At 49.2% G+C, this 27,462-nt stretch overlaps 1 protein-coding gene across 4 annotated transcripts; it reads right to left on the bottom strand.

Moving 5' to 3' along the window:
• Nucleotides 1-6,515: 6,515 nt before the first annotated feature.
• KDM5A (lysine demethylase 5A) lies at nt 6,516-26,634 on the bottom strand. 4 transcript variants are annotated; one of them, XM_073544183.1, is made up of 28 exons: nt 25,910-26,632; nt 23,440-23,517; nt 23,234-23,356; nt 22,924-23,094; nt 22,707-22,838; nt 22,211-22,313; nt 19,202-19,290; nt 18,749-18,907; nt 18,440-18,559; nt 18,205-18,363; nt 17,948-18,129; nt 17,696-17,858; nt 17,425-17,544; nt 17,152-17,346; nt 16,898-17,079; nt 15,873-15,997; nt 15,636-15,786; nt 15,273-15,390; nt 14,689-15,044; nt 14,449-14,587; nt 14,185-14,364; nt 12,903-13,055; nt 12,200-12,751; nt 11,965-12,123; nt 9,466-9,625; nt 8,600-8,820; nt 8,116-8,523; nt 6,516-7,295 (listed from the first exon to the last, which is right to left on the bottom strand). In XM_073544183.1, exons 1-28 carry the CDS (start codon nt 26,054-26,056, stop codon nt 7,074-7,076), a joined length of 5,067 nt encoding a protein of 1,688 aa, XP_073400284.1. In that variant the 5' UTR covers nt 26,057-26,632; the 3' UTR covers nt 6,516-7,073. The 4 variants fall into 4 exon arrangements, with proteins under 4 accessions (XP_073400284.1, XP_073400285.1, XP_073400282.1 ...); XM_073544184.1 differs by having other exon boundaries at nt 11,980-12,123; XM_073544181.1 differs by having other exon boundaries at nt 17,948-18,363; nt 25,910-26,634.
• Between the last annotated feature and the right edge of the window lie 828 nt (nt 26,635-27,462).

Genomic DNA, 27,462 nt, shown 5'->3' with positions numbered 1-27,462 from the left:
GATATTGGGAATTATTTCAGCTAGGAGTTCATGGGAGATTTCAGTCCAACCCAGAGGGGCGGTGAGAAATATGGGAGGGGGCGAGCTAGGGGTAAAAAGCTAGCTACACACATTTAGCCAGTGTCATTATTCTGCCAAACGGAAGTTGCGTCATGTCATGCGTGGAGACGGACTCAAAACTAAGAAAGTACCTGTGGACCTGAGCACTTCCCTGGGGTCCACATGCTATAAGAAACGGTAACGTGACATACAGCTTACTGCTATCCCATACCTGTATCTGTACTTCTCGCTGTAATATCTGTATATTACTCTGTATATATTTGTAGTATCTAGTGCGCCTTTCGGCAATTAAAATATCAGTTAATTTTGGGCTGCTCTTTTATCTCGAAACCCGATTTCCCACATCCGTGAGTCAGGCTAGTACTTATACTCTACCTAGGGTTGGTTTCTGACCCAATTTAAGCTTGATAACAGGTCAGGCTTATATCTAACTAGGACCTAAAGGAGGATACCGTTCTGGTGTTTTTGGGGGATCTTGGCAATGACGGACCAGAGGTTTATATATACTGTTAGGTCCATATATATTTGGACAATAACAGAGAACATTTTTCTAATTTTGGTTCTAGACATTACCACAATGAATTTTAAACAAAACAATTCAGATGCAGTTGAAGTTCAGACTTTCAGCTTTCATTTGAGGGTATCCACATTAAAATTGGATGAAGGGTTTAGGAGTTTCAGCTCCTTAGCATGTGCCACACTGTTTTTAAAGGGACCAAAAGTAATTGGACAGATTAAATAATTGTAAATAAAATGTTCATTTCTAGTACTTAGCTGAAAACCCTTTGTTGTCAATGACTGCCTGAAGTCTTGAACTCATGGACATCACCAGACGCTGTGTTTCCTCCTTTTTGATGCTCTGTCAGGCCTTCACTGCGGTGGTTTTCAGTTGCTGTTTGGTTGTGGGCCTTTCTGTCTGAAGTTTAGTCTTTAACAAGTGAAATGCATGCTCAATTGGGTTGAGATCAGGAGACTGACTTGGCCATTCAAGAATATTCCACTTCTTTGCTTTAATAAACTCCTGGGTTGCTTTGGCTTTATGTTTTGGGTCATTGTCCATCTGTAGTATGAAACGACGACCGATCAGTTTGGCTGCATTTGGCTGGATCTGAGCACACAGTATGGCTCTGAATAGCTCAGAATTCATTCGGCTGCTTCTGTCCTGTGTCACATCATCAATAAACACTAGTTACCCAGTGCCACTGGCCGCCATGCATGCCCAAGCCATCACACTGCCTCCGCCATGTTTTACAGATGATGTGGTATGATTTGGATCATGAGCTGTACCACGCCTTCGCCATACTTTTTTCTTTCCATCATTCTGGTAGAGGTTGATCTTGGTTTCATCTGTCCATAGAATGTCCTTCCAGAACTGTGCTGGCTTTTTTAGATGTTTTTTAGCAAAGTCCAGTCTAGCCTTTTGATTCTTGATGCTTATGAGTGGCTTGCACCGTGCAGTGACCCCTCTGTATTTACTTTCATGCAGTCTTCTCTTTATGGTAGATTTGGATATTGATACGCCTGCCTCCTGGAGAGTGTTGGTCACTTGGTTGGCTGTTGTGAAGGGGTTTCTCTTCACCATGGAGATTATTCTGCGATCATCCACCACTGTTGTCTTCCGTGGGCGCCCAGGTCTTTTTGCATTGATGAGGTCACCAGTGCTTGCTTTCTTTCTTTCTCAGGATGTACCAAACTGTAGATTTTGCGGCTCCTAATGTTGTAGCAATTTCTCGGATGGGTTTTTTCTGTTTTTGCAGCTTAAGGATGGCTTGTTTCACCTGCATGGAGAGCTCCTTTGACCGCTTGTTTCCTTCACAGCAAAACCTTCCAAATGCCAGCACCACACCTCAAATCAACTCCAGGCCTTTTATCTGCTTAATTGAGAATGACATAACGAAGGGATTGCCCACACCTGTCCATGAAACAGTCTTGGAGTCAATTGTCCAATTACTTTTGGTCCCTTTAAAAACAGGGTGGCACATGTTAAGGAGCTGAAACTCCTAAACCCTTCATCCAATGTTAATGTGGATACCCTCAAATGAAAGCTGAAAGTCTGAACTTCAACTGCATCTGAATTGTTTTGCTTAAAATTCATTGTGGTAATGTCTAGAACCAAAATTAGAAAAATGTTGTCTCTGTCCAAATATATATGGACCCAACTGTATTCTTCCACCACATTGGATTTTCTCAACATACGTTGAGCAAATCTGGAACACCGCTGTAGAAAATGTGTTTGCAGCGTGTGCAAGGGTTGTCGCCATCTGTGCAGAGTTGTTCTATGTGTAGGAGGTGCAGCTTCATCCACGGCACTTTGCAGTATTTCATTATGATGTTTCAGTGTAGTCAGGACATGAGAGGGAGGCGATTATGGCCAATGAGGACTGCAAATTATTCATAAGTTTCTGCGTGCTAACAGCGCATATAGTCCTATAACTGTAGAAAGGAGGTGTCACGAGTGGGGGTGACAGTCACTGACAGCGGAGGAGGCGACTTAGTGAAGTCACACACAGAGCAGAGCGGGAAGAAGATCAAGTCCAGAGTATTTTCATCTTCACGAGTAGGGAGTTAGTAAGTGGTAAAAGGCCGAAGGAGGAGAGATAAAAGGTGAGGGGAAGAGGGGATCACCAATGGGGATGTTACTTTGTATGTAGTGAGCTCCCTCTAGTGGTGGCTGTATAAATCAGTATATATTGACCTACCCCTAGTGGTGGCTGTATAGTATTGCACTTCCTCTTTTGGTGGCTGTATAAATCTGTATGTAGTGAGCTCACCCTAGTGGTGGTTGTATAAATCTACTGTATATGTATGCAACCACCACTAGAAGCTCACTACATTTATATGGAGTGAACTCCCTCTAGTGGAGGCTGTATAAATCTGTATGCAGTGAGCTCCCTCTAGTGGTGGCTGTATAAATCTGTAGGTAGTGCTCTCCCTCTAGTGGTTGCGGTATAAATCTGTAGGTAGTGCTTTCCCTCTAGTGGTGGCTGTATAAATCTGTAAGTAGTGATGTCCCCCTAGTTTTGGGTGCAGGCAGTGTTTTTTAGCACATAATTCTACAATTATTTCCATACTACTATTACTCTGTATGAAAGGTGCCAAAAACTATCCCCAATACAATCAGAACAGAATTCAATGTGTCTTCCTATATAACTATATTCCTGGTCATCCTACAGGCAGCACACAAGGGGTTAAAGATTAGCTTCAGCACTATTGGACAAACGATAATTTGGTAAAATAATGAAATGATAATGTCTCAGTAATACATGAAATAAGTCCAGCGCTCCCCCGAGGCCGCTGATTCCTCAGATTTTAATTCTTGGGGTATGTTCACACTGCGTCTTCTATTTTGACGTTTTCCAGCCTTGCAAGAAATAGCCGGCGTCGGTCTCTAATGGCACCGGCGAAATTCCGCTGTCAATCGCGCTCCATTTATACCATTAAAGGAGACCACAATCTACACAATATACAGCAATCCTGAGAGACTGCGGTATACAAAAAAACTGGACGATCACAAGTTCAAATCCCCCAAGGTGACGAACAACATAAAAAGAAAAAAAGTTGTTAAAAAAATATATAATATATATAAAAATATTTTCCCCAGTAAAAATAAAGCAAAATAATAAATGTGTCTGGTGTCCTGCATCCAGAAAAGTCCAATATTTAAAATATAAAAGTAATTCACCTGATTGGTAACTGGCTAACTGCCATAAGAAAAAAAAAAAAAAATAAAAACAGAATTTTTTTTTTAGTCACCTCAATGATGCTAAATAATGAAACATAAGCGATAAAGAATATAACAAGGAAATAAACACAAAAACATGAAAAATTGCCTGATCCTGAAGGTTTTTAGAATGGCAGAGACGCAGTGTGAACGTACCCCAAGTCTAAACGCTAAATCTCCTTTTTATATCTGACTCCGTGCAGATCAGCAGGCGACGCGTCCTCCGGTGACTTTACACCGGATCCTGAGGACAGATCATCTAAGTTGCAGAAAGCAGCCAAGCAGACCGGTGAGACATAACGCCAGGTTACACAAGAAGGGTTGTTCTACTTCCCAGAGAAAAAGGGAAATTGCTGCCAGATCGTCCTGTCCTGAACAAGACGGCTCGAACGCATTGGCGTAGACTCAATACAGTGGATGCAGGCGCGAGATTTAAAGCTCGAACAAGAAGAAACACACAAATGGGATAGATCTGCGGACTGGTCACCAAGTCAAAAGTGGCCACATCTAGCACTTATATTATTCCCGCTGCTCCCCCCCAAATATTCCATTTTTTTTTTTTTAAATCCACTATGTTTCCAGAGATATGGGCCTTTTTTTAATTAAGTGCTATGTTTTACAGGCTGTACATGGGGGTGTGGCTAACATAGTAATTATGCAGAAGTCTAAAGTCCCGCCCCCGAGGAACCTTGTGAGTGCTGACCCCTTTAAAGGTCTTCAACTCTGGAACCATATAGTAGAAAAAAAGGAGGAGGAATAGTCAGGGGAGCAGCAGGAACAAATTAAAAGAAAAAACTGGCCACTTTATAAAACCTCTACTAAAATAGTCTGATTATTAGTTATTTCGCATCAGCCGCTTTTTCTTCATAGGTCCTTGAGAACACAAAGGTTTGGCCTTTTCTGAAGTAAAAAGAAAAACATTTTTTTAAAACCCTTTATGACAAAAGTTTTTGCATTTTCCTTCCCCATCGTCCAAGAGCCGTTGTAACATTCTTGTTTTGTATTTTCCCGCTGACAAAAGCAAAAATAAAAAATAAATTTACATATATATTACGTTGATACCAAATATATGAGAAAGAGTTAACAATACATTTATTTTTTTTTAAAACGCCTACTCAACCTTTTACCTGTTAGTCTGCTTAGGGGAATTGAACCTGCCCGTGCTGTGTACCAGGGTATCGCTGTATAGAGGATAAATCACCGTCTTCCATGATGTGCGGCCACAGACTTGTCATAACGGAGACCATGTGAGAGGAACGGGGGTCAATGGGTGTCATACAAACCCATCAGCTCTCTGCGATTGCTTTGCGGAGAAGCCCATGGCCAAATCACAATTGACAGCAGCAGGTTTAACATCAAACTTGGAGAAACGCACTTCGTCAGATTCTTGGCCATAGTCTTTAAGCAAGGGGATATTGGATAAAATTCATTTTAATTCCTTGAGAAATATTATTTCCGAATGTTCTTTTCCCCATTGGTCCAGGACCTTCACCCTACAAATTGACTCTGGATTCGGTCCTTCTGAATCAGAGGGATATAGGGGTGAACTCTTGTGTATTTCCAGGCTTGTGGTGGACCCAATCATTCAGAAGAGTCAAAATGGAGTCGATAAACTCCATAACTACCTTTCTCACAGATCAAGCCTTCATAGCTACGACACAATGGAGGAATCCATATTCCCATTCTCGAGTGCTCCGGAAATTCTTAGGGATAGCAGTGAATCGGTAGCTCACTACCAGCCCTCATTTCTCACCCGTCGGCCTGTCAGCTCCCAGAAAGTGATTGTGATTCTCTCTGTATACAAGGCGATTTTCACAGATCCTCTCCCTCTGAATTTCTCATGAATCACGGGTTTGTAATATATTCATTGAGAATTAACATTCTTGGGTTTCATCACAGACTCCAGAAAGAACCCAAAAAGCTGAAATCAGAGCTGAGAAACACGCTTCAACGTCTTCGCCTTGCAGTCCGGTCTGCAAAGGAGGTGTTGGAACTGTTTACCTCCTCAGTAGACGCTGTCCCTTAAGCTCTGCAGTCAGGGATTTTGTGTCGCTGGTGAAGATGCCTCCTTCGCGGTTTGGATCAATGGATGTGCCAAAGATCTCTCATGGTGGCCGAGCTGAAAGTTGATTTTTGTGGCCGGAGTCTGCAATTCTGGGCTCTGAGGGTCCCCACATCGGATACATTCAGGGTTGAACTACCCTCATAGACATTCCAGTTCATTGCTTAGAAAATTCGGGAGGAGAGTCCATGATGTCTTTCCCGACCGTCTTCTTCTGGAGACGATTCACCGGCCATATCCCGCTCACCTTCTTATTGTGCTTTGTTTTCAGAGAGGATGAATCTTCAGGTTATTTCTACCATTCTGCTTTTATTTTATTCTCGCTGCTCCTCCTGAAGATTCCGCTTTTTCCTTTTTTAAATCCACCATTTTCATTCAGCGCAAATTTGTAGGCATCGTGTGTGTGAACGGCAATGACGGATGTCAGGGATTGACTGCAGCATGTCATCTGCAGTGTTCGGAGCTGTAACAGGCAGATATCGGCTGCTGATCACAACTACATATATACATCGGACCTGACGTACTTCTACGGCCGGATGTTTAATGCTGCAGATTCAGTGTCCCTATGACAACACTTCCTTCCCTATCCACTGCTTTTGATCCAGATACTTCTGATACTGCTGGGTTTTCATATCAGGGGGCATTTTTAGTACAGAGACTCCAGACAAGTCGAAAGGAGAGAAAACTATTTATACAACAGTCAGTAGTCACAGAAAGAAGAAAGGGGAGTCCCCAGGATTGACTAAAAAAAACAAAGTCCCAGACGATTCATGTCCTGCGTTGACCGCGTGGCCTCCCATCACCCACACTAGGAGCGTTCAGTCCAGACACCGGCGCTAATACTTGTGCAAAGCTGGTAGGGATGTATTGGACCCATCACAAAAGGGATCCTTCTACTGTAGGAAAAGGAAGTGCATCCATGATCTCGTCGCCGGCCACCCTCGCTCCGGCCACGAGGGGCATCCTGGGACGGGGGGGCTTCCATTATAAAAAGTCACTTCTGCGAAATCCGCAAATCTGTCGGGGTCAGGAATCTTGCAGAATAATTACGGTTCACTATGGAGCGTTTTTTTTTTTTTTTTTGCAATGACAGCCCCCTCCCTCGCCCGCCGTCCAGTGAGGGCACTATCTAACAGAAAGCTCTGCCCAAAGCAGGTGGCAGAGGGTGGTAAGAGGAGAAAGATAACCAGTTTATGGGGCTAAAACCAAAAAAATAAAACATCTATGATGCTAGCTGACCTCCTGCTTCACCTCAATGGTGGGCAAAGGGAATCCGGGGGTGAAAGTCAAAGTGGCTGGGCAAGGAGGGCAGGGCGGGCACAGTCCAGGGACTCGCTTTCTGGTACAGTTTGTGCAGATGTAATCCTCGTTCTCGGCCATTTCGGAAGATACACCGACACAGACCTGGTGAAACCACTCGTCACAGCCGCCGTCGCACTGCACCCAGTCCACCTGCGGGACAGAGAAGGACACTTCGTTGTAAAAACAGCAACCCAAAAGGCAGGACGCGCGTCGGGAGCTCAGGATCCATCCTTAGGAGGATAGTCCAGAGACCGGGCCAAGATGGCAACACTGAAGACATTGGAACTCAGCATAGACTGGGTCTGTACATCCTGTACGTATATATGTGACCGATGCAGCCAATCACTAACTGCAGTAGTGACAGCAAGCGATTGGCTGCAGCTATGATATGGCTAAAAGAGGGAGTACAGAGGCAGGTGGAGCAGCAGGAGGAGAGATCTTTTGCTACATGCTGGACTTTTTTTTTTCCTTCTTCTTGCATTTAAAAATGCTTTCCAACTTTTTGAAACATTTTCAATTTATTCTTCACTATTTTCAAGATCTCTCTTTGCTGCCAGTGAATGGAAAAATTCTTGTGTTCAGGGGCTGAAATCCTATCTGGACTTAAAGGGGTCTCTGACGCCACTCACCTGAGCATTGAGATACGTCTGCTAAGAGATGGGCAGGACCGGGTGCTGTCCCGCCAAGTAATCCCGATGCACAAGTGGGTGGTGGCGGAGATCCCATTTAATACTTCACACACTTGAGAGTTTGTTCAAGTTGTATCCAGACTGATACATTGAAACGAACCCTCCGGACTCATAAGCGGTAGAACATATCTCTTCTGTCCTGAGGATGGTTTCTGTCAGAACTCAGTCTTGTTTCTATTCTCTGACAACTAGCAGAGGATCAGAGCAACAAAATGCTGCAAAATTGGAAGTTCTCGATCAAACCCCCCCCCTGCCCGGATGCAGAGCACGTCCGCCCTCACCTTGTCCTTGCAGGGGCGCTGACAGTTCTGAGCGGCACATATGGCGTTCTCGTCATCCGAGTCTTCAGCTCCTGACCAGTCGTACTTGGAGGGGATGTCCAGCACCTTCTTCTCTCGCTTCTTCTCGGTGATCTCTTTGCCGAGCTCCACTTTGGCAGCCGCAGCCTTCTCCTTCTTCCTCTTGCGCTCCTCCTCCTTGGCCAGCCTCTTGGCGAGCTTGCTAAGTTCCTTGGCCTTGTCGTGTCCCAGCTTCAGCTTCTTCTTTTTGGTCTTGTCCAGTTTCTTCAGCTCCTTGGACCGTTGCTTTCCCTCGAACAGCAGCTCTGCCCGCTCCAACTTCCGTTTGCGCTTCTTCTCAGAAGAATCCCGACTTTTCAGTTTCAGCGGCTTCTCATCCAGGCTGTCATCCTGTGGAAGACGCAACAGTAAAGATTAAGGTCCGAACCGGGAATGGTGGCGAGGGCTGGACAGTGTGAAGTCTTACCTCCATGACATGCAGGAAGCGTTCCTCTGATGGTGGATGTGTTGCCTGTAGTATTCGCCAGATATGCTGCGTCTCATCCAGAGAAACTTCCAGAAGATCTCCCAACATCATTAGGTCCTCCAGCTGACACTTTGCACCAGGGGACAGCTCCAGTACAGGGGGCTCCAGGCTACGAGGCACCAGAGGGGTCTTCCTCGGTTGCTTTCGAGGAGCTCCTGAAGCTAATGGACAAGAAAAAGCAAAATCAAAGTGGGGCCAGCGGAAGGGAGGGCCGCGAGGAGCCGTCGAAAGGAAGGGAGGGCCGCGAGGGACCGTGGAAAGGAAGGGAGGGCCGCGAGGGACTGTTGAAAGGAAGGGAGGGCCGCGAGGGACTGTTGAAAGGAAGGGAGGGCCGCGAGGGACCGTTGAAAGGAAGGGAGGGCCGCGAGGGACCGTGGAAAGGAAGGGAGGGGCGAGAGGGACCGTGGAAAAGAAGGGAGCGCCACGAGGGGCTGACGAAAGGAAGGGAGGGTGCGAGGGACCGTCGAAAAGAAGAGAGGGAGGGAGCAAGGGACCGTCGAAAGGAAGGGAGGGAGGGCGCGAGGGGCCCGTTGTAAGGAGTAGGGTGCAAGGGGCCGTTGTAAAGAGGAGGGCGGAAGGGGCTGTCGTAAAGAGGAGGATACAAAGGGCCGTCATAAGGAGGAGCATGCGAAGGGCCTGTGAAGGGCACAAAGGGCCAGTGAAGGGGGTGTTACAATGAAACAAACCCTCTGCTGTGCTAGGAGCCAGAGGAATATGGCAGCTGCCACCCACTGCTGTTTCTGACAGGGCTGGGGTATGACTTGGGTCACCACAGTACAACCTGTGTCTGCCTGGACCCTCCTTACTTTGCATGCAGCTCTTGGAGGCGAAGGAGTACGCGTGCTCCGCGCAGAAGGACGGGGTGGTCCACATGTGACTGACGACTTCTTCTGACTTGATGGGGATCTCCTCGTCACAGAACAGGTTGGGTTCTAAACTGCTGGACGACTTCACACTGCCGGTGTCCTGGGGAGCAGGAGAGAGGATCAGGGCCCTGATAAATCCACCATCCTAAACATGAGCGCCGTCTGCAATGTTCAAAAATCTGTCACCCCAGGACACAGTGACGGTCGGCGTGCCAATACTATATAATCCTTGTCTGAACGTAGAGTGGAAATATAAAGCTAAACATACAGTAGACACTCCACAAAGAAGAGCAGGAATATTCCACGAAGCCACGCTGCCGGCTATAGTCCCACCCCAGACCATTACTCACATACAATGCTGCGTCGCCCCAAACTGCAGTCCGCGCATAAAATATTTCTCCAGGGGACTTGGCCCCTAGAAAAAGTGACATCAGTAATGGATATTTAGTGTTGCAGTTGCACAAAAATTCCCTTTTAATCCATATACCAGTGTGGATGCGGCACACTCTGATGCCTCCACGTGCATGGCCAGTGTGGATGCGGCACGCTCCGATGCCACCACGTGCGTGGCCAGTGTGGATGCGGCACGCTCCGATGCCACCACGTGCGTGGCCAGTGTGGATGCGGCACGCTCCGATGCCACGTGCGTGGCCAGTGTGGATGCGGCACGCTCCGATGCCTCCACGTGCGTGGCCAGTGTGGATGCGGCACGCTCCGATGCCTCCACGTGCGTGGCCAGTGTGGATGCGGCACGCTCCGATGCCTCCACGTGCGTGGCCAGTGTGGATGCGGCACGCTCCGATGCCTCCACGTGCGTGGCCAGTGTGGATGCGGCACGCTCCGATGCCTCCACGTGCGTGGCCAGTGTGGATGCGGCACGCTCCGATGCCTCCACGTGCGTGGCCAGTGTGGATGCGGCACGCTCCGATGCCTCCACGTGCGTGGCCAGTGTGGATGCGGCACGCTCCGATGCCTCCACGTGCGTGGCCAGTGTGGATGCGGCACGCTCCAATGCCTCCACGTGCGTGGCCAGTGTGGATGCGGCATGCTCCAATGCCTCCACGTGCGTGGCCAGTGTGGATGCGGCATACTCCAATGCCTCCACGTGCGTGGCCAGTGTGGATGCGTCACGCGCCAATGCCTCCACATGCGTGGCCAGTGTTGATGTGTCACGCGCCAATGCCTCCACGTGTGTGGCCAGTGTGGATGCGGCACGCTCCAATGCCTCCACGTGTGTGGCCAGTATGGATGCGGCACGCTCCAATGCCTCCACGTGTGTGGCCAGTATGGATGCGGCACGCTCCAATGCCTCCACGTGTGTGGCCAGTGTGGATGCGGCACGCTCCAATGCCTCCACGTGTGTGGCCAGTATGGATGCGGCACGCTCCAATGCCTCCACGTGTGTGGCCAGTGTGGATGCGGCACGCTCCAATGCCTCCACGTGTGTGGCCAGTATGGATGCGGCACGCTCCAATGCCTCCACGTGTGTGGCCAGTATGGATGCGGCACGCTCTGATCGCCCTATTGACACGGCGTTTTTTTTTGTTTTTGCACTTTTTATCTTTTTTTCCTCTCCATACAAGAGCCACAACTTTTTTTTACTTTTAATTTTCTACCGACAGTCATATGACACTTTCATTTTCGTGGGACGGGTTGTGGTTCTGACACCGTTCACTTTACCAGATAATGTGCTAGAAAAAGAGAAAAAAAAATCCCAAGTGCAGAAAAATAGTGAAAAAAAAACAAAACTATTTTGTCATTTTGGGTTTTCATTGTACAACGTTCTTTGTGTGACTCTCCAGCTCGGTGGCGATTGCACTGAATCCAAATTTAGAGTGCTTTTTTTTTTTTTTTTTTTTTAAAGTGGCAAAAAAGAAAAAACAGACATTTAGAAAAAAAATAAATAAATAGAAAAAAAAATATATTGGCACTGGGTCAGGAAGAGGTTAAGCGTGATGTCCAAAATTTTTAATAAGCAAAAAAATGGAAAATATTAACGGTAAATCTCCTGCAGTTCCTCTGATCCCGTCGGTCTTTGTGAACAGTGTCAACAAAGAGCCCGTAACCGCAGCAGCCGATCTCTGGTGTTAGCAGCGATGGTCGCACAGTTGGCACCTAAATATTGAAGCCAGTGACTGGGTGCAGCGGTACACAAGATCGGCATGTGATCACTGCAGGATTGCCATAGAGACAGGGATTTACTTTAATACATTGTGCCCATTAAAAACAAAAACAAAAAATCTTAAAAAACCCTTTAAATAGTAGAGGATTCTGGGAAAGGTGAAATCAGAGGCCGGGGTGAGCGGCGCTAGTGACGTGCCGGCTGCGCACAGGACGTGTCTACAGCACCAGCTGATGGCACGTACCCGTGCCGCTCACCCCCAGAAGCATACGCGCTGGACAACCCCTTTAAGTCACGGCATTTCCTTCAGTCATTACCATGCTGCTCGCTACCTTTACATCATAACCGTACGTCTCCCTGATGTCCTCGTCGGAGTCTGTCTCCTCATCGTCGTAGTCTAGAGGAGGTTGTGGAGACGAGGCCATGCTGGACATCCCCCGACTGAAGGAGCCTTGCTGGAATATGGGCAGGTGACCCTGAAAGGGCGAAAGAAAGATGCCAGAGAAGCTGCTGACCGCCCCGACTGGTGGCAGCGGTGTTACTAGTGCTCACCTGAAGGTCGGGATTGGCAGCAGCTTTCTGCAGCTCGGCACTGATGATCTTCTCCGTCTTCTCCCGTGCCGCCTGCTCCACCATCCTCTGGCTCAGTACGGATAGTTTGGCCAGGGCACAAGACAATTCTTGTGTGGCCAGCGCTTGCCGTGCCCGGTCCTGCCAGCTCATGGCGCGTTCCGTCAGGCACTGCAATGCTTCGCCCTCCGGCAACCGCACCGGCAGTTTCTGTAGTGACACCAGAAGCGACAGGATGGTCTCCAGCCGCGGCCGGCGGGATCGCATGCACTGCGTGCACAGGAACTTCACCTCCTTGGATTGCCAGTTGGCGCCTTTTTTCTGGGAGCTGGTTTTGGGCAGGGGCACGCATGTGCTGTGGAACCAGTCCTTGCACAGCTCGCACTGCAGCATGAAACCGCTGGCGGCTTTGCGGCATATGCAGAACCGAACCTCCTCAATACGATCCACCATTGCCATCTTGGCCAAATTACTGGCCCGCAAGGAGCGCATGGAATCCACCTCCTTGTGCTCCAGATCCTTAAATAACGCGACCTGTGCGAGAAGGAAAATCAGGGTCACGTCGACGGCTTCTTTTACCGCCCCCCAGTGCCGACATGTAAGGGTTAATGGGTGCTCATTATACGCGATCATTAATATTGGACGTCAGGATGGTCCCGACACCATAATATCTAGATCCCATTACCACAGAGGCCGCGTCCCGAGCGTCTTCCTGCAACTCCTCCAGTTCGCTCAGAGACTCCAGGTCCAGGTCCTTCTCCTCCAGCAGTGCCTTCACCTTCTTCCTTTTATTCCGCCCGCTGCCGTAAACGCCGATGTCACTGCGGGGGCTGAGGACCTGTGGGGGACAAGAGCGGGGAGCCCAGTCAGTCAACAGGGGCCGCAACATAATTTATAATGTCATCCACATGACAGTACACACTTACTCAAAATGAAAAAGAAAAAAAAAAAATGCACAAGAAAATGCAAAAATGAAAAAAAACAACCCCAAATGTATACCTGTAAAATCACAATACACACATACACAAAAAAGTTTTAAAAAAAAAGAACACGTATAATAAGATGTAACAAACACATATAAACACCCCACACAAAATATAAAACATACAAAATGGCTAAATAAAGCCAAATAAAAAATTTACACAAGAACCATAAAACACACACACAAAACACAATTTATACATGAAAAAATATCACACAAAACAAACATGTAGATAAAAATATACATACAGCCCCCACACAAAATTTATACATTCAAAATCGCAAAAAAACCCAAACATACATACAATAGAAAACATACATATAAAACACAGAAAAAAAAAATACAAAAACATACCTACGCACAAAACACAATAAGAACCACACACAACATACAAAAATCTCCAAAAAAACAACACACAGAAAATGAAAACACAAAAAACCTAGACGAACTCAGACAAAAACACAGATAAACCCACAAGAAAAATACAAAAGAAAGGCAGAAAAAAAACAAAACTAAAGAAAAAACTGTAAAACAAAAACACACAAAATTAAACAAAAATCCACAGAAAAACATATAACGTGTAAAATAAATAAAAAAGTAGAAAGAAATCACCAGGACATGGGGATGTCTGCCACAGGAACAGAATACAGCCCCCTCCCACTTGTGTGACTTGTCATATGGGGGGGGGGGGGGTCTCCGCTCACTCCCACATTGGGAGGCGGATGTTGATGATCAGGTGACTCCAGCAGGAGCGGGCCGGGACCCTCGCAGAGAACATGTCCTGTCCGACTCCTGCCGATCTCCAGAAGCAGATGTGGGGGTCTCCTGGGCAGTAGGGGGGCTGCTATATGAGCAGTAATGTGCAGCTGGCCCCAATCACTGACAGACACAACGTGGAGGTGATCCACCGATCATAATGCGGCGGTGTACCCAGACAAACATGACAAGATGGATACACGCTGTGAACTCTATGGAGGGTCCTCACCTGCAGTAAGGTGTAGCTGGAGTTCTTCTTCAGGAAGGTCCGGCCAGTGCGTTCCCTCCAGGCTCGCGATGCTGCGACCTGGGATTCCAGCTGCGGGAGGGCATCTAGGCGCACAGGGATCGGCCGGCCCTTGCTCAGCAGGCACTCCAGGTGCTCCAGGTAGGCGTAGTGACTGCCGCTCTGGAGACAGAAGAAGATGACGCATTATTAGGTCTATGACTGCCAGCACGGACGGCACTAGAATACACGGCAGGAAGACACTACCTGAATGGCTTCCACTTTGGAGGTCCAGTCCTTGGCTCTCTGCAGAGCCTCCTTCAGAGCCAGCACGTTGGGCAGATAGGCCTGGATGTTCTTTGCCTCGGCTAGGATGCCCTCGAGGCTGGGCACACTGTGATGCGGCCTAGGACGCATGGGGAGATCATTATACATCAACTGTCCTGAATCTAAAATGAGCAAGACGTAAAGCGCAGCTGCCATGAATAGACGCCACCAGTCACCTACCTCGCCTGCAGACAGGCTTTCGCTTTCTCTTCCCACCTCTCGGACACTGTCAGTAACTCCTGAAGTTCGGCCATTGCTTTCTCTACGGCGTGGTGAGGAGCCAGTCCCACCCCCGAATCGATCGACTTCTTCATCACATCCAGAGTGACTTTATGGGGGTCGGAGAGAGTCTGGCGCACCTCATCCAGCCACCGTGCCTGCAGCAACTCTTGTTTCAGTCGCGGCAGCTCCGGGAGCTCTACGTACAGGTTGGATCCCATGTCTATGAGAGCTTGTAGCTTGCTAGAGTCTGGGATTTCGTCAGACATGGCCTCCTGGGCACGCTCGTGGAATTCCTCCACGTCATCCAGCAGGTTCTGGGGACACAGATGTGGACAGGATGGATGTAAAGGCCATAATGGGGGAAGGTGCTGCAGGAGGAGAGTGCTGGAAGCCAGAATCAGTCCTCCTGCACACTTCTGCTAATGTTCATGCTGCTGACCCATGCTGTCAATCAACACGAGCGCACTGCCCACGAGGAGCCGGAAGACAGAGCAGTGGCTGCTGAGCAGGCGATGGGCCCAGAGGTACACAGAAGTGCTTACCTTCACCTGCCGGGCCTGGGTGATGATGCACGGCAGGCTGAACAGCTGCTGGACGAAGACCTTCAGCTCCTCCGTCGTGAGCTTGGTGCGAGTTTTCCCAGAGTCTTGGCTCAGCTTACTGGAAAAGCAAAACAGATGTCAGACACATTACCTTTATCTGCTAACTACAACTCCCAGCATGCCCTGACCGCAACAGAGGCTGTAGTTTTGCAACAGATGGAAAGCAACTCTTTGCAGATCACTGGCCAGTGATCGGCTGCATTGGTCACAAATACCAACATGATGTCAGACATGCAGCAAAGACCAGCAGGACTAGAGGTTAGTACTGCTATTTATGTGGCGCTGCCCCGTGCGGCCGCTCACCTGTGCTTCTGCTTTTTGGCTAGGAGCAGCTGAGCCACAGAGGCGCAGGTCTCGGCCTCTTTCACGGCGTCTCGGAGCCTTCGATAAAGATCATTCTCTGGGAACTTCCTGTCCTCAGCGTCTTCCAACATAACCTTCAACTCGATGATGTCTGCAGAGGAGACGATAATCACCAATCACTTCCGTGAGCAGCAATAAAACCCCACAGAGCATGAGTGTAAGATCACAGAGACTCGCCTTTCTTGTGGTTCAGGCTGGCGGTCAGCGCGTCCGTCACCCGGCCGACCCATGTGTCGTAGGACTGAGCACGCATCTTCACCCCATACAGCAGAGCCGGGAAATCCTGAAGAGAATATCGGTACCTGGGATCAAGAACACAGGAGGTCAAATACGTCACCACTGATCTCTGATGATCGATAGAAGGCATTCTCAGCGATGTCACCGCTGATCTCTAGTAACGGATAAGAGGCATTCTCAGTGATGTCACGTCATCTCTGGTGACGGATAGGAGGCATTCTCAGCGATGTCACCGCTGATCTCTGGTGACGGATAGGAGGCATTCTCCAGTGATGTCACCTCTGATCTCTAGTGATGATAGGAGACATTCTCCGTGATGTCACTGCTATCTCTAGTGATGGATAGGAGACATTCTCAGTGATGTCACCGCTGATCTCTGGTGATGGATAGGAGGCATTCTCAGTGATGTCACCGCTGATCTCTGGTGATGGATCGGAGGCATTCTCAGTGATGTCACCTCTGATCTCTGGTGATGATAGGAGACATTCTCAGTGATGTCACCGCTGATCTCTGGTGACAGATAGGAGGCATTCTCAGCGATGTCACCGCTGATTTCTAGTAACGGATAAGAGGCATTCTCAGCGATGTCACCGCTGATCTCTGGTGATGGAATGGTGGCATTTATTGATCAGCAAGTATACTCGTTGCTCGGGTGGTCTCCGAGTATTTTGGCATGCTCAGAGATTTCGTCACCTCAGCTGCAGGATTTGCGACTGCTAGACAGGTTGAATACATGTGTGGAATGCCTGTTTGTTAGGGAATTCCTACATGTATTAAGCCTGTCTACAAGTCGCAAATCATGCAGCTGAGACGAGGAAAACTAAATCTCCAAGCACGCCAAAATACTCGGAGATAACCCGAGCATACTCGGGGAGACCCGAGCAACGATGCTACTCGCCCATCACTAGTGGCATTCTCAGCGATGTCACCGCTGATCTCGGATGAGTACCCTCGTTCCTCCTCACCTGAGACACTTGCTCTGCACAGGGCAGGCACAGAGCTCCTCCACATGGTGCAGGCAGACGAGCCGGTCAGAGCTGCAGCTGCAGGTTAGGGCAGACAGGAAGCAGGTTGTCCTGCAGGAGGAGCACTGCCGCTCGTCGTCTGGAACAAGCTCGAACACTTCTTCTTCTGACTGCTCGATCCCCTGTGAGACACAGCGACAGCTCTCAGATCTGCAGACCATCCGATCCCCATGCAGGCAGACGCCGGCCCTTACCATCTGCACGGCCTTGTCCCGCATCCTGCTCTCATCCTCAATCATCACCGCCATCTCCTTGCACACGGTGGCTGCCAGGCCGACATCCAAGCACTCGGGGTCTGCGGCCATCTTGAATATGAGCTCCTCGTGAGAAAACACGCAGTGCCGTCTCAGCCTGCGGTAATGATTCACACATTGACGACCAATGGGAAGCTGCATTAAAAAAAAATAAATAAGTTTTGGGGTGACATATGGAGAAATATCAGTAATAACGCCGTCCGGTGAGCGCACCCAGTCCGCTGTGCAGAAATTCACTGCCTCCGCAAAATTGTATCCTTGGTTGAAGCCAGAGTGATACGCTCGGGGGAAGGTGACCACAAACTCCCCCGCACATTGGTTCGTCCTGTAAACCTGGGGACAAAAGTATAAATCCCAGTCAGTCTCATGGCAGAATATGGGGGGGGGTCAGGAGTGGGTTCTAATGGTGCAGTGGGTGTGCCCATCTCTGGCGGCCAGTAAGGGTACATGATGGGGGACCCCGGGGGCCCAGCGCTGCACTCACCGGCACACCATGCTCCATCAGGATGTTGGGGTTCATGATGGTGACCAGTTGGTGTAAAAGGTCAGGCTGCGTCTCGAACAGTTCAGGCGCCAGTTCCCTCATGACGTCCTCCAGCTGCTCGGCAGCGTGAGAGGGGACCCCATACCATGTCTTAGGTTCTCCCCTAAGGACAGAGAACAATAACTTGTCACACAAGCCGAACCAACCGTCGCCGTACACCTTCCCAAACCCAAGGGGACACATGAAACCCACCAGTGCAGGTAATTAATGGAGTAACTCCAGTGGTCCTCGATGTGCCAGCAGAATGAGGAAAAGCACATGCCCACGTAGAGCCAGGGCACCTTCATGCCGGAGATGTCCACATTGATGTGGGTGAGGACCGACTGATCCAGGACCGGCATGTTATTCAGGTTCCAGCCGCACTGTGCGTAATCCTGCCAAGGGAGAAACGACGGGTTAACAGACATCCCACCGGCAGAACAGCGAGTGCAGCTCTGGGGTAATCTCACCTCTTCATCGGGTGTCAGTTTCCGCCGACCATCGAGTGTTGGGAAGCCGCTCCCAAAATCTCTGGAGGAAATGTCGGCTCCGTACTCCACAATCACGTCCTCCTCTATGGAGCTCACCAGGCGCCAGAACTCCTTCTCCACCAGCTCGGTGGGCACCATCTGCCGAGGATGTAAAGTTACGGCCCACATTTGACTCACAAAATCTGACACATAACAGAGAGGGGTCTACACTCACGTGCACCGGCATATTGAAGTAGTCAGACTTGAAATTGTCGGCCATCTCTCCGAAGCTCTGCAGTGTATATTCCCTGACTGCCTGCTCAAATCCGAAGGCTTCCCGGGGCTTGCTGCACTCCTGTGCAGAAAAGGAAAAGAAAAATACAATCTGCAGGAACCTAAGACGTTAAATGGTCACAATCTGCAGCCGATTACAGAGAGGACCATCAGTACATTATCGGAGCTGTTTAATTCTGCCTCCCGCTTGCGGTGGGTGTTGCAGAGAATCTGGGACCTCACAAAACGGGAAGTGAAGGTACAGAATTACCTCTGCGATGCATTTTGGGCAGCGCCAATCTCCTTTGGGGACCTCTGGGAGCGGTGGGATGAGGCAGAAAGTGTGATAACTATCGTCACAGCCGTCACACAGCAGCAACTTCTCCTCACAGTCTCCCCGGCCGCAGAACAGGCAGATGTAGAGGTCCACCTGCAGGGGGCGCACAAATAGAAACACATTACAAAAGGCAAAAGTTGGGGTTACTCCATGGCAGCTGGAGTGGCGTCCTGCACACATCCTCCACCAGAACTGGGTGCTGGTGTACAGGGGCCTCTGAGGTCTGCAAGGTGCAACGCACATCATAACATTGTGGGAGGGACAACAGTCACAAGACCAGAAAGATGGCAAGACCTTGGTACAGCCGACATGGAGTAAAGATGTGGACGCCGGACCAGGGTGGTCATCTCTAGTAACGAGGGCGTAGTCTGTGTGCAGGATACTTACGAAATTGACGGACAGAGCCCCCTTCCGCTGCCTCATCTGCATCCCGAAAGCGTCCAGCTTTGAAGTCTTCCTCTTCTTCAAAAGTTCATCTAAAACAGCGAGAGGCAAAGAAAGAAAAAAAAAAAATTATTATATATATATATATATATATATATATATATATATATATATATATATATACATACATACACACACACGAATATATATATACACATACACACACACACATATACACACACACAAACATATATAACACACACACATATATATTATATACACACACACACACACACGTCAAGACAACTAGCACGAGTGACCATGAAACGTGGCATATACCAAGGTGATGCACTGTCCTGCTGTTCTGCATAGGCTTGAACCCCCTCAGTCAGATAATTATAGAGTCTGGCTATGGATACAAGTTCAAGGGTGGAAGCGCCATCAGCCGCCTCCCCTACATGGATGACATAAAGCTGTATGCGAAAAACCAACGAGACATCAATTCACTGATCCACCTGACAAGGATCTACAGTGAAGACATCGGGATGTCCTTTGGACTGGAGAAGTGCGGCCGGTTGGCAATAAAGAGAGGCAAGGTAGTCAAGACCAATGGAGTGGAATTGCCAACAGGGCATATAGCAGATGTACAGACATGCTACAAATACCTCAGCATCCCACAGGGATACAGTAACCATGATGAGGAGGCACAGGTCCTGAAGAGCAAGCTCAATGGGAAGAATAAAATCCGCGCCATCAATACATATGCCCTACCAGTTCACAGATACCCTGCTGGCATAGTGTGCAGGCCAAAAGAAGAGATGGAAGCTGCAGATGTGAAGACACGAAAGCTCCTCACAATGCATGGAGGTCTCCACCCTAAGTCTAGCACCCAAAGATTGTATACCAACAGAAAGGAGGGTGGTCGAGGCTTGAGAAGCAGCCAAGCCACCATCATGGATGAAACAAGGAGTATCCAGGAATACATCAGAAGAATGGCGCCAGAAGATGAGATGCTGAGAGAAAGCCTAATGCAGCAACAACAACAGATCTGGAAGGAAGAACAGGAACATGAAGCGCCATGGCAAGACAAGCCGCTGCATGGGAAGTAACATGGACAGATAATGGAGGTGGCTGACCTGGAGAAATCCTACCAATGGCTGGAGAAAGCTGGACTCCGAGACAGCACAGAGGCGCTAATCATAGCGGCACAAGAGCAAGCACTAAGTACCAGATCCATAGAAGCAGTAGTCTACCACACAAGACAAGACCCAAGGTGCAGACTATGCAAAGAAAACGTCCAACACACAGTGGCAGGATGCAAAATGCAAGAACAGTGTATACCGAACGCCACAACCAAGTAGCGGGAATTGTATACAGGAACATCTGCACTGCATATGGGCCAAGCCCCCCTAAGTCCAGGTGGGAGACCCCAGAGAAAGTGATGGAGAATGAAGGGGCAAGAATACTGTGGGACTTCCAAGATCCAGACGGATAAGTAGGTGTTGGCTAACCAACCAGACATTGTGATAGTAGACGAGGATCAGAAGACAGCAATCACTGGTCAACACAAAAAAATCATCAGCAAAGGTAATCTGTTTTATGGAGTTTGATGTGCTGGTTCCAAAAATAGGCTTAGTTCTGCTCTATGACACAAAGTTTCTAAGACAGAAGTATTTTTGCTATTACGTTATTTCTACATTTTCAATGTATGTGGTTTTTCCTCTGTTATTCCCATTTCTTTGCTTGTCTTACTTAATTGTGAATTTTCTATGTGTGGTTCTTTTACACCAAAAGGACAAGCATGTTCCATCACTCATGATATTATAAAGATGTACCAGATGTAGTTTAAGTGTCCACTTGGTGATCGAGACGAAAGCTGGGCCCCTCATGTGATCTGCTCAAGATGTTCAAACGGTCTTCGTGACTGGTTGAATATGAGGACAGTGACTATGCCATTTGCTGTTCCCATGAATTGGAGAGAACCCAAAAACCACAGTGATGGCTGCTACTTTTGTTTTGTCAAACTGAAGGGCTTTTCCACAAAGTACAAACATAAGATGAATCACCCTGAATTTGAATCTGCGATAAGGCCAGTTCCCCATGATGATACCTTGCCAGTTCCTGAAGTAGAATATGAAGACTATGGAGCTGAAGCTACTGGCGAAGACACGGAGACCTCAAGTCAAGATGAGTATGTACCTGATGGAGCAGCCGGAACGCTTTACTCAACATGAATTAAATGATCTCATCAGAGACCTTACACTGTCAAAAGACAAAGCTGAACTTCTTGCATCTAGGTTGAAACAGAACAATCTTCTTCATGAAGATGTCAAAGTGTTATTACTGAAAGACGTAACACTTTAACACAAGCATTGACCTCTAAGTTGTAAGAATGGCTACAACAGATCCCAGGTGCAACATCTGAGCTCTCTGTCCAGAAAAGTGCAATGCTGGGAACAAGGAAGATCCTGCGCAGAACTCTCAAACGCCCAGGCCTCTGGTAGAGGACCCAAGAATGCGGAAGGACAACAAAGACCATCCCAGTGGGGGGTGAGAAGGAAGTGTGTGATCTATGTGATTATTGTTATGCTGTAATGTTTATTGTCCGTACAAATCCCCTCTGAAATGTAAAGTGCTGCGGAATATGTCAGCGCTATAGAAATACAATTTATTATTATTATTATTAGTAAGTGTGTATATATATATATATATATATATATATATATATATATATATATATATATATAAAATCTGGGACACCAGGGCTGTTGAGTAAAGTGATAGCAAGTGTAAGCAAACTCAGCCTTGTGAGAGACACAGACCCCCGCAGCCCTCATTACCTTCATCATACTCCAGCATCACAATAAAGGGAAGAGCTCCCTCTGCTGGACACTGTGCCTCACTACACTACAGCAATGCTCCAGACCTGATCCATCCCATTCCCTTCAGTGATTGGACAGACATCTTATTTTGTACCCCGCTGTATTCTGCACGGTGTGGGCGCCATCCTACCAGCTCTGTCTTTAACGCTGTCGCCAACTCCGATCACCCTGGGAGCCGCCCCGAAGGCATGAAGCTTCTTCACCTCCGGACTTTTACTGATCTCCACCGACTCCTGAAATACAATAATACGGCTTCAGCAAAGGGTTCAACGAAGCGTTACACCGTGACCTGCAGACCAATAACAGGTGAAATTCTGCACTTCCAGGAGCTGTAACTTTATCATTTTCCAGTCCCCATGTTTGGTCTCGGTTTATGTGAGACGAGTTGTGCATATGACGACGGTGTTCACTTCACAAAAAAATGGAGTAAAAAAGTAAAAACTGGGGAAAAAAATTTCTGAGTGAGGTGACAAAAAAAAAAAAAAAGTTTAATTTCATTGCATTGATGGTCGGCTCAAGGTCAGGACTAACGAAGAGGCAGAAAACAGGCAACTGCAAAGGCAACATGGCTCCTCTGTGACAAGAGATGAAAACCTCGGTAAGATTAAAGACACAAATGTCGGCACCTCAGACTTGATTCGCTTTGACCTCTTCAGGGGCACATTCGTCTTCTCGGTCCTCGCGGAGTCTTTGGTGTCCTCACAAGGTTCTGCCACCTCCACCTTTTCCTCAACTTTCAAGCTTGGTTTCTGGATGCCCTGAGGGGACAAGGGGTGAAGTCCACGGTCAAAGGAGGTTGGAGGAACAGGAGAAGGCGCTTTAAGGGGTCCAAGTGTGACTTACCATGAGGCTGATCCCTGACTGGAAGAGCTCGTAGGGGTAGAGGATCCGCTCATAGTGCGTCTTTAGGAGAGACCCCGTGCCCTTCCCGGACACGTACCCCAGGCGACTGCCCACTTTTGACCATTTCTTCTCCTTGCTGATGATGTCGAAGCCCCCTTCACTGGAGACCACCTGCAGCGACGGAGAAGAGAAGGGACAAGAGAGATCACTCAAGACTGATCATATTACAAATGCAGTGCTTTCCACCATACAACAGCGGATTGGGGGCCTGGGACCATATACACACAGTTAATTTCGGAGCTGTCCTCACCTTGCTCAGTGCATACAGATCCAACAGCCGGCGATCCACCACTGGGATCCGGAGCGTGGATCCCTGCAGCTCCCAGAACTTGGCCAACTGATCTAGGAAGTCGAGCTTCACGCGGGTCATGGCCTGGGGACGAAGACGTGAAAGAGTGACTACAGGGGAAAGTGCAGAGAAGACGACACAAGACCGGACCCCCGGTGGGCCCTCACCTCCAGCTCGTTCAGACGTTGCACCCGGGGAGTGAAACCGAAGCTTTTCACATCGCAGGCGAATGGCGGCTGCCAGTCCTGGAAAGAGATGAAAAAGTCAGCAACACCGATGACGCCCCGATCCCCAGAGAGGAAAAAGTCAGCAACGCCGATGACGCCCCGATCTCCAGAGGAAAAAAAGTCAGCAACGCCGATGACACCCCGATCTCCAGAGAAAAAGTCAGCAACGCCGATGACGCCCCGATCTCCAGAGAAAAAGTCAGCAACGCCGATGACGCCCCGATCTCCAGAGAAAAATAGTCAGCAACGCCGATGACGCCCCGATCTCCAGAGAAAAAAGTCAGCAACGCCGATGACACCTCGATCTCCAGAGAGGAAAAAGTCAGCAACGCCGATGACACCCCGATCTCCCGAGAAAAAAGTCAGCAACGCCGATGACACCCCGATCTCCAGAGAAAAAAAGTCAGCAACGCCGATGACACCCCGATCTCCAGAGAAAAAAAGTCAGCAACGCAGATGACACCACGATCTCCAGAGAAAAAAGTCAGCAATGCCGATGACGCCCCGATCTCCAGAGAAAAAAAAAAAGCCAGCAATGCCGATGACACCCCGATCTCCAGAGAAAAAAAGCCAGCAACGCCGATGACACCCCGATCTCCAGAGAAAAAAAGCCAGCAACGCCGATGACACCCCGATCTCCAGAGAAAAAAAGCCAGCAACGCCGATGACACCCCGATCTCCAGAGAAAAAAAGCCAGCAACGCCGATGACACCCCGATCTCCAGAGAAAAAAAGCCAGCAACGCCGATGACACCCCGATCTCCAGAGAAAAAAAGCCAGCAACGCCGATGACACCCCGATCTCCAGAGAAAAAAAGCCAGCAACGCCGATGACACCCCGATCTCCAGAGAAAAAAAGCCAGCAACGCCGATGACACCCCGATCTCCAGAGAAAAAAAGCCAGCAACGCCGATGACACCCCGATCGCCAGAGAAAAAAAGCCAGCAACGCCGATGACACCCCGATCTCTAGAGAAAAAATGCCAGCAACGCCGATGACACCCCGATCTCCAGAGAAAAAAAGCCAGCAACGCCGATGACACCCTGATCTCCAGAGAAAAAAAAAGTCTGCAACGCCGATGACACCCCGATCTCCAGAGAAAAAAAAGTCAGCAACGCCAATGACACCCCGATCTCCAGAGAAAAATAGTCAGCAACGCCGATGACACCCCGATCTCCAGAGAAAAAAAAGTCAGCAACGCCGATGACGCCCCGATCCCGATCTCCAGAGAAAAAAAGTCAGCAACGCCGATGACACCCCGATCTCCAGAGAAAAAAAAGTCAGCAACGCCGATGACACCCCGATCTCCAGAGAAAAATAGTCAGCAACGCAGATGACACCCCGATCTCCAGAGAAAAAAAAGTCAGCAACGCCGATGACGCCCCGATCCCGATCTCCAGAGAGGAAAAAAGCCAGCAAGGCCGATGACACCCCGATCCCGATCTCCAGAGAGGAAAAAAGCCAGCAACGCCGATGACACCCCGATCTCCAGGACGCGAATGTGGGCAGCAGGCATAAAGTGCCTGAGATTAAGAGAGATCCAATCACAGCGATCACATGGCCGCCGGCCCTTTATACAGGTGAGGGGCAAGATGTATAAAAAGGGACACAACCCAAAAGTGCAGGAGCAGCTGCTATCAGTCACACATGGATGTAATGATTAATGGGGTCTCTACACTTCCTGTCATTGGAGTTTATGAAGGGTCACTACACTTAGTATCATCAGATCCCCCCGATGTCAGTAGGACGGAGCGACATCTCCTCCACAACCTGGAGACCATTCTGCTCATCCAGCGCTCGTCCGGTCCCCACAATAAGTCCACAGATTTAAGGGACAAACGTTCCCCCGATACTTCAGCTTTTCTGTTACATTTCAGCCTGGTTTTAGGTTTTCCTCCAGCTTTTATTTTGCCAAATTGTCACAACCTTCCTGGACTGTGAGCAGCTGATACAACGTGTCCGGGGGTCTCGGGAAATATTTACATTTCTTGTATTTTATGACGATGTTTCTGAACCAAACGTCACAGATCCGATCAGATCCTCTGGGCTTATTCCGTAATGGACATTTTATTCATATTTTCTTTCTTTTCTCTCGTCCACGTTCCCGTTCCCTCGCTGTTTGCTCCTCGCTTTATATGTCGTCCATGTTTCTTCCTTTATGTAACTGTTTGGCTTCGCAGGTGACGACATTTTTATTCCTTTTTTGCAGATATTTTCCGTGCAGTTTACACCCGGAGGACACGTTTCTAGGGATGATTTCTGGTTGGGGAGATTATAGACCGGGGGGGGGATGGAGGGGGATTTGGTTGGGTCTCTCGGGGTTAATCCTGCGCCGTCGCTGAGCCTGATGCAAATGCTTCACCTGCTACACAAATGTGCGGGACAGGAGGTGGGGGGCTGCGCGCCTCTTACCTTGGGGGGGCGGATTTTGCATATTCCCGTCCTCTCAGCGATGGATCGGATGCGTCCGATGAAGCTCAGGGGGTCGGAGAATTCCTCCCAGCTCGGCTCAAACACCGGGCACTCCGGAGGGGGCACAAACTCGCTGTACGCAGCCATGTCGGGGGCAACACAGACGCGCGGGATGATGCCGGGCCTGAACCCTGGGATTAACCCCTCATCCCCGAGCAGGAGAAACCCGGAAACGTAGGGGAAGGGTCGCACCCACAATAGTTTGTGACACCCCAAAGTCAATGTCCCCACCACATTAATCTTCTGTCACCCGGAGACACTACAAGCAGCTAATCTGACAACCAGGACATCGCGAGATCACGCCTGACAACCAGAACACACCCAGGTCCCTGCCTCAATCAGCACTGACAACCAGGTGATCTCTAATAACGAGACCGCTGGATACATTAAGGCATTAGTCCTGACAGCCGGGGCACCAAAAAACTGACAACCGGGGGAACAATATCCTATCCTGACAACCGGGGGAACAATAACGTACGTAATGACCCATCGTGACAACCCGCAGACTGAGATCACCACAAGGAACCCTCCAACATATGTCCTGACAACCAGAGAAAAAATAACTGGAAAAAACTGACAACCAGAGAACAGAGGCCGAGTCCTGACAACCAGGGCACAGAGGCCGAGTCCTGACAACCAGGGCACAGAGGCCGAGTCCTGACAACCAGGGCACAGAGGCCGAGTCCTGACAACCAGGGCACAGAGGCCGAGTCCTGACAACCAGGGCACAGAGGCCGAGTCCTGACAACCAGGGCACAGAGGCCGAGTCCTGACAACCAGAGAACAGAGGCCGAGTCCTGACAACCAGAGAACAGAGGCCGAGTCCTGACAACCAGGGCACAGAGGCCGAGTCCTGACAACCAGGGCACAGAGGCCGAGTCCTGACAACCAGGGCACAGAGGCCGAGTCCTGACAACCAGAGAACAGAGGCCGAGTCCTGACAACCAGAGAACAGAGGCCGAGTCCTGACAACCAGGGCACAGAGGCCGAGTCCTGACAACCAGGGCACAGAGGCCGAGTCCTGACAACCAGAGAACAGAGGCCGAGTCCTGACAACCAGAGAACAGAGGCCGAGTCCTGACAACCAGAGAACAGAGGCCGAGTCCTGACAACCAGAGAACAGAGGCCGAATCCTGACAACCAGAGAACAGAGGCCGAGTCCTGACAACCAGAGAACAGAGGCCGAGTCCTGACAACCAGAGAACAGAGGCCGAGTCCTGACAACCAGAGAACAGAGGCCGAGTCCTGACAACCAGAGAACAGAGGCCGAGTCCTGACAACCAGAGAACAGAGGCCGAGTCCTGACAACCAGGACACAGAGGCCGAGTCCTGACAACCAGGGCACAGAGGCCGAGTCCTGACAACCAGGGCACAGAGGCCGAGTCCTGACAACCAGGGCACAGAGGCCGAGTCCTGACAACCAGGACACAGAGGCCGAGTCCTGACAACCAGGGAACAGACGATCCCTCCTGACAACCAGGTGCCCCCGGGGC

The sequence above is a fragment of the Dendrobates tinctorius genome, unplaced genomic scaffold, assembly GCF_039654945.1.
Source record: "Dendrobates tinctorius isolate UK_male_01 unplaced genomic scaffold, ASM3965494v1 ptg000136l, whole genome shotgun sequence".
Classification (NCBI taxonomy): Eukaryota; Metazoa; Chordata; class Amphibia; order Anura; family Dendrobatidae; genus Dendrobates; species Dendrobates tinctorius.
The sequence above is the reverse complement of the archived record's forward strand: the minus strand, read 5'-3'. Positions and strand labels throughout refer to the sequence as shown.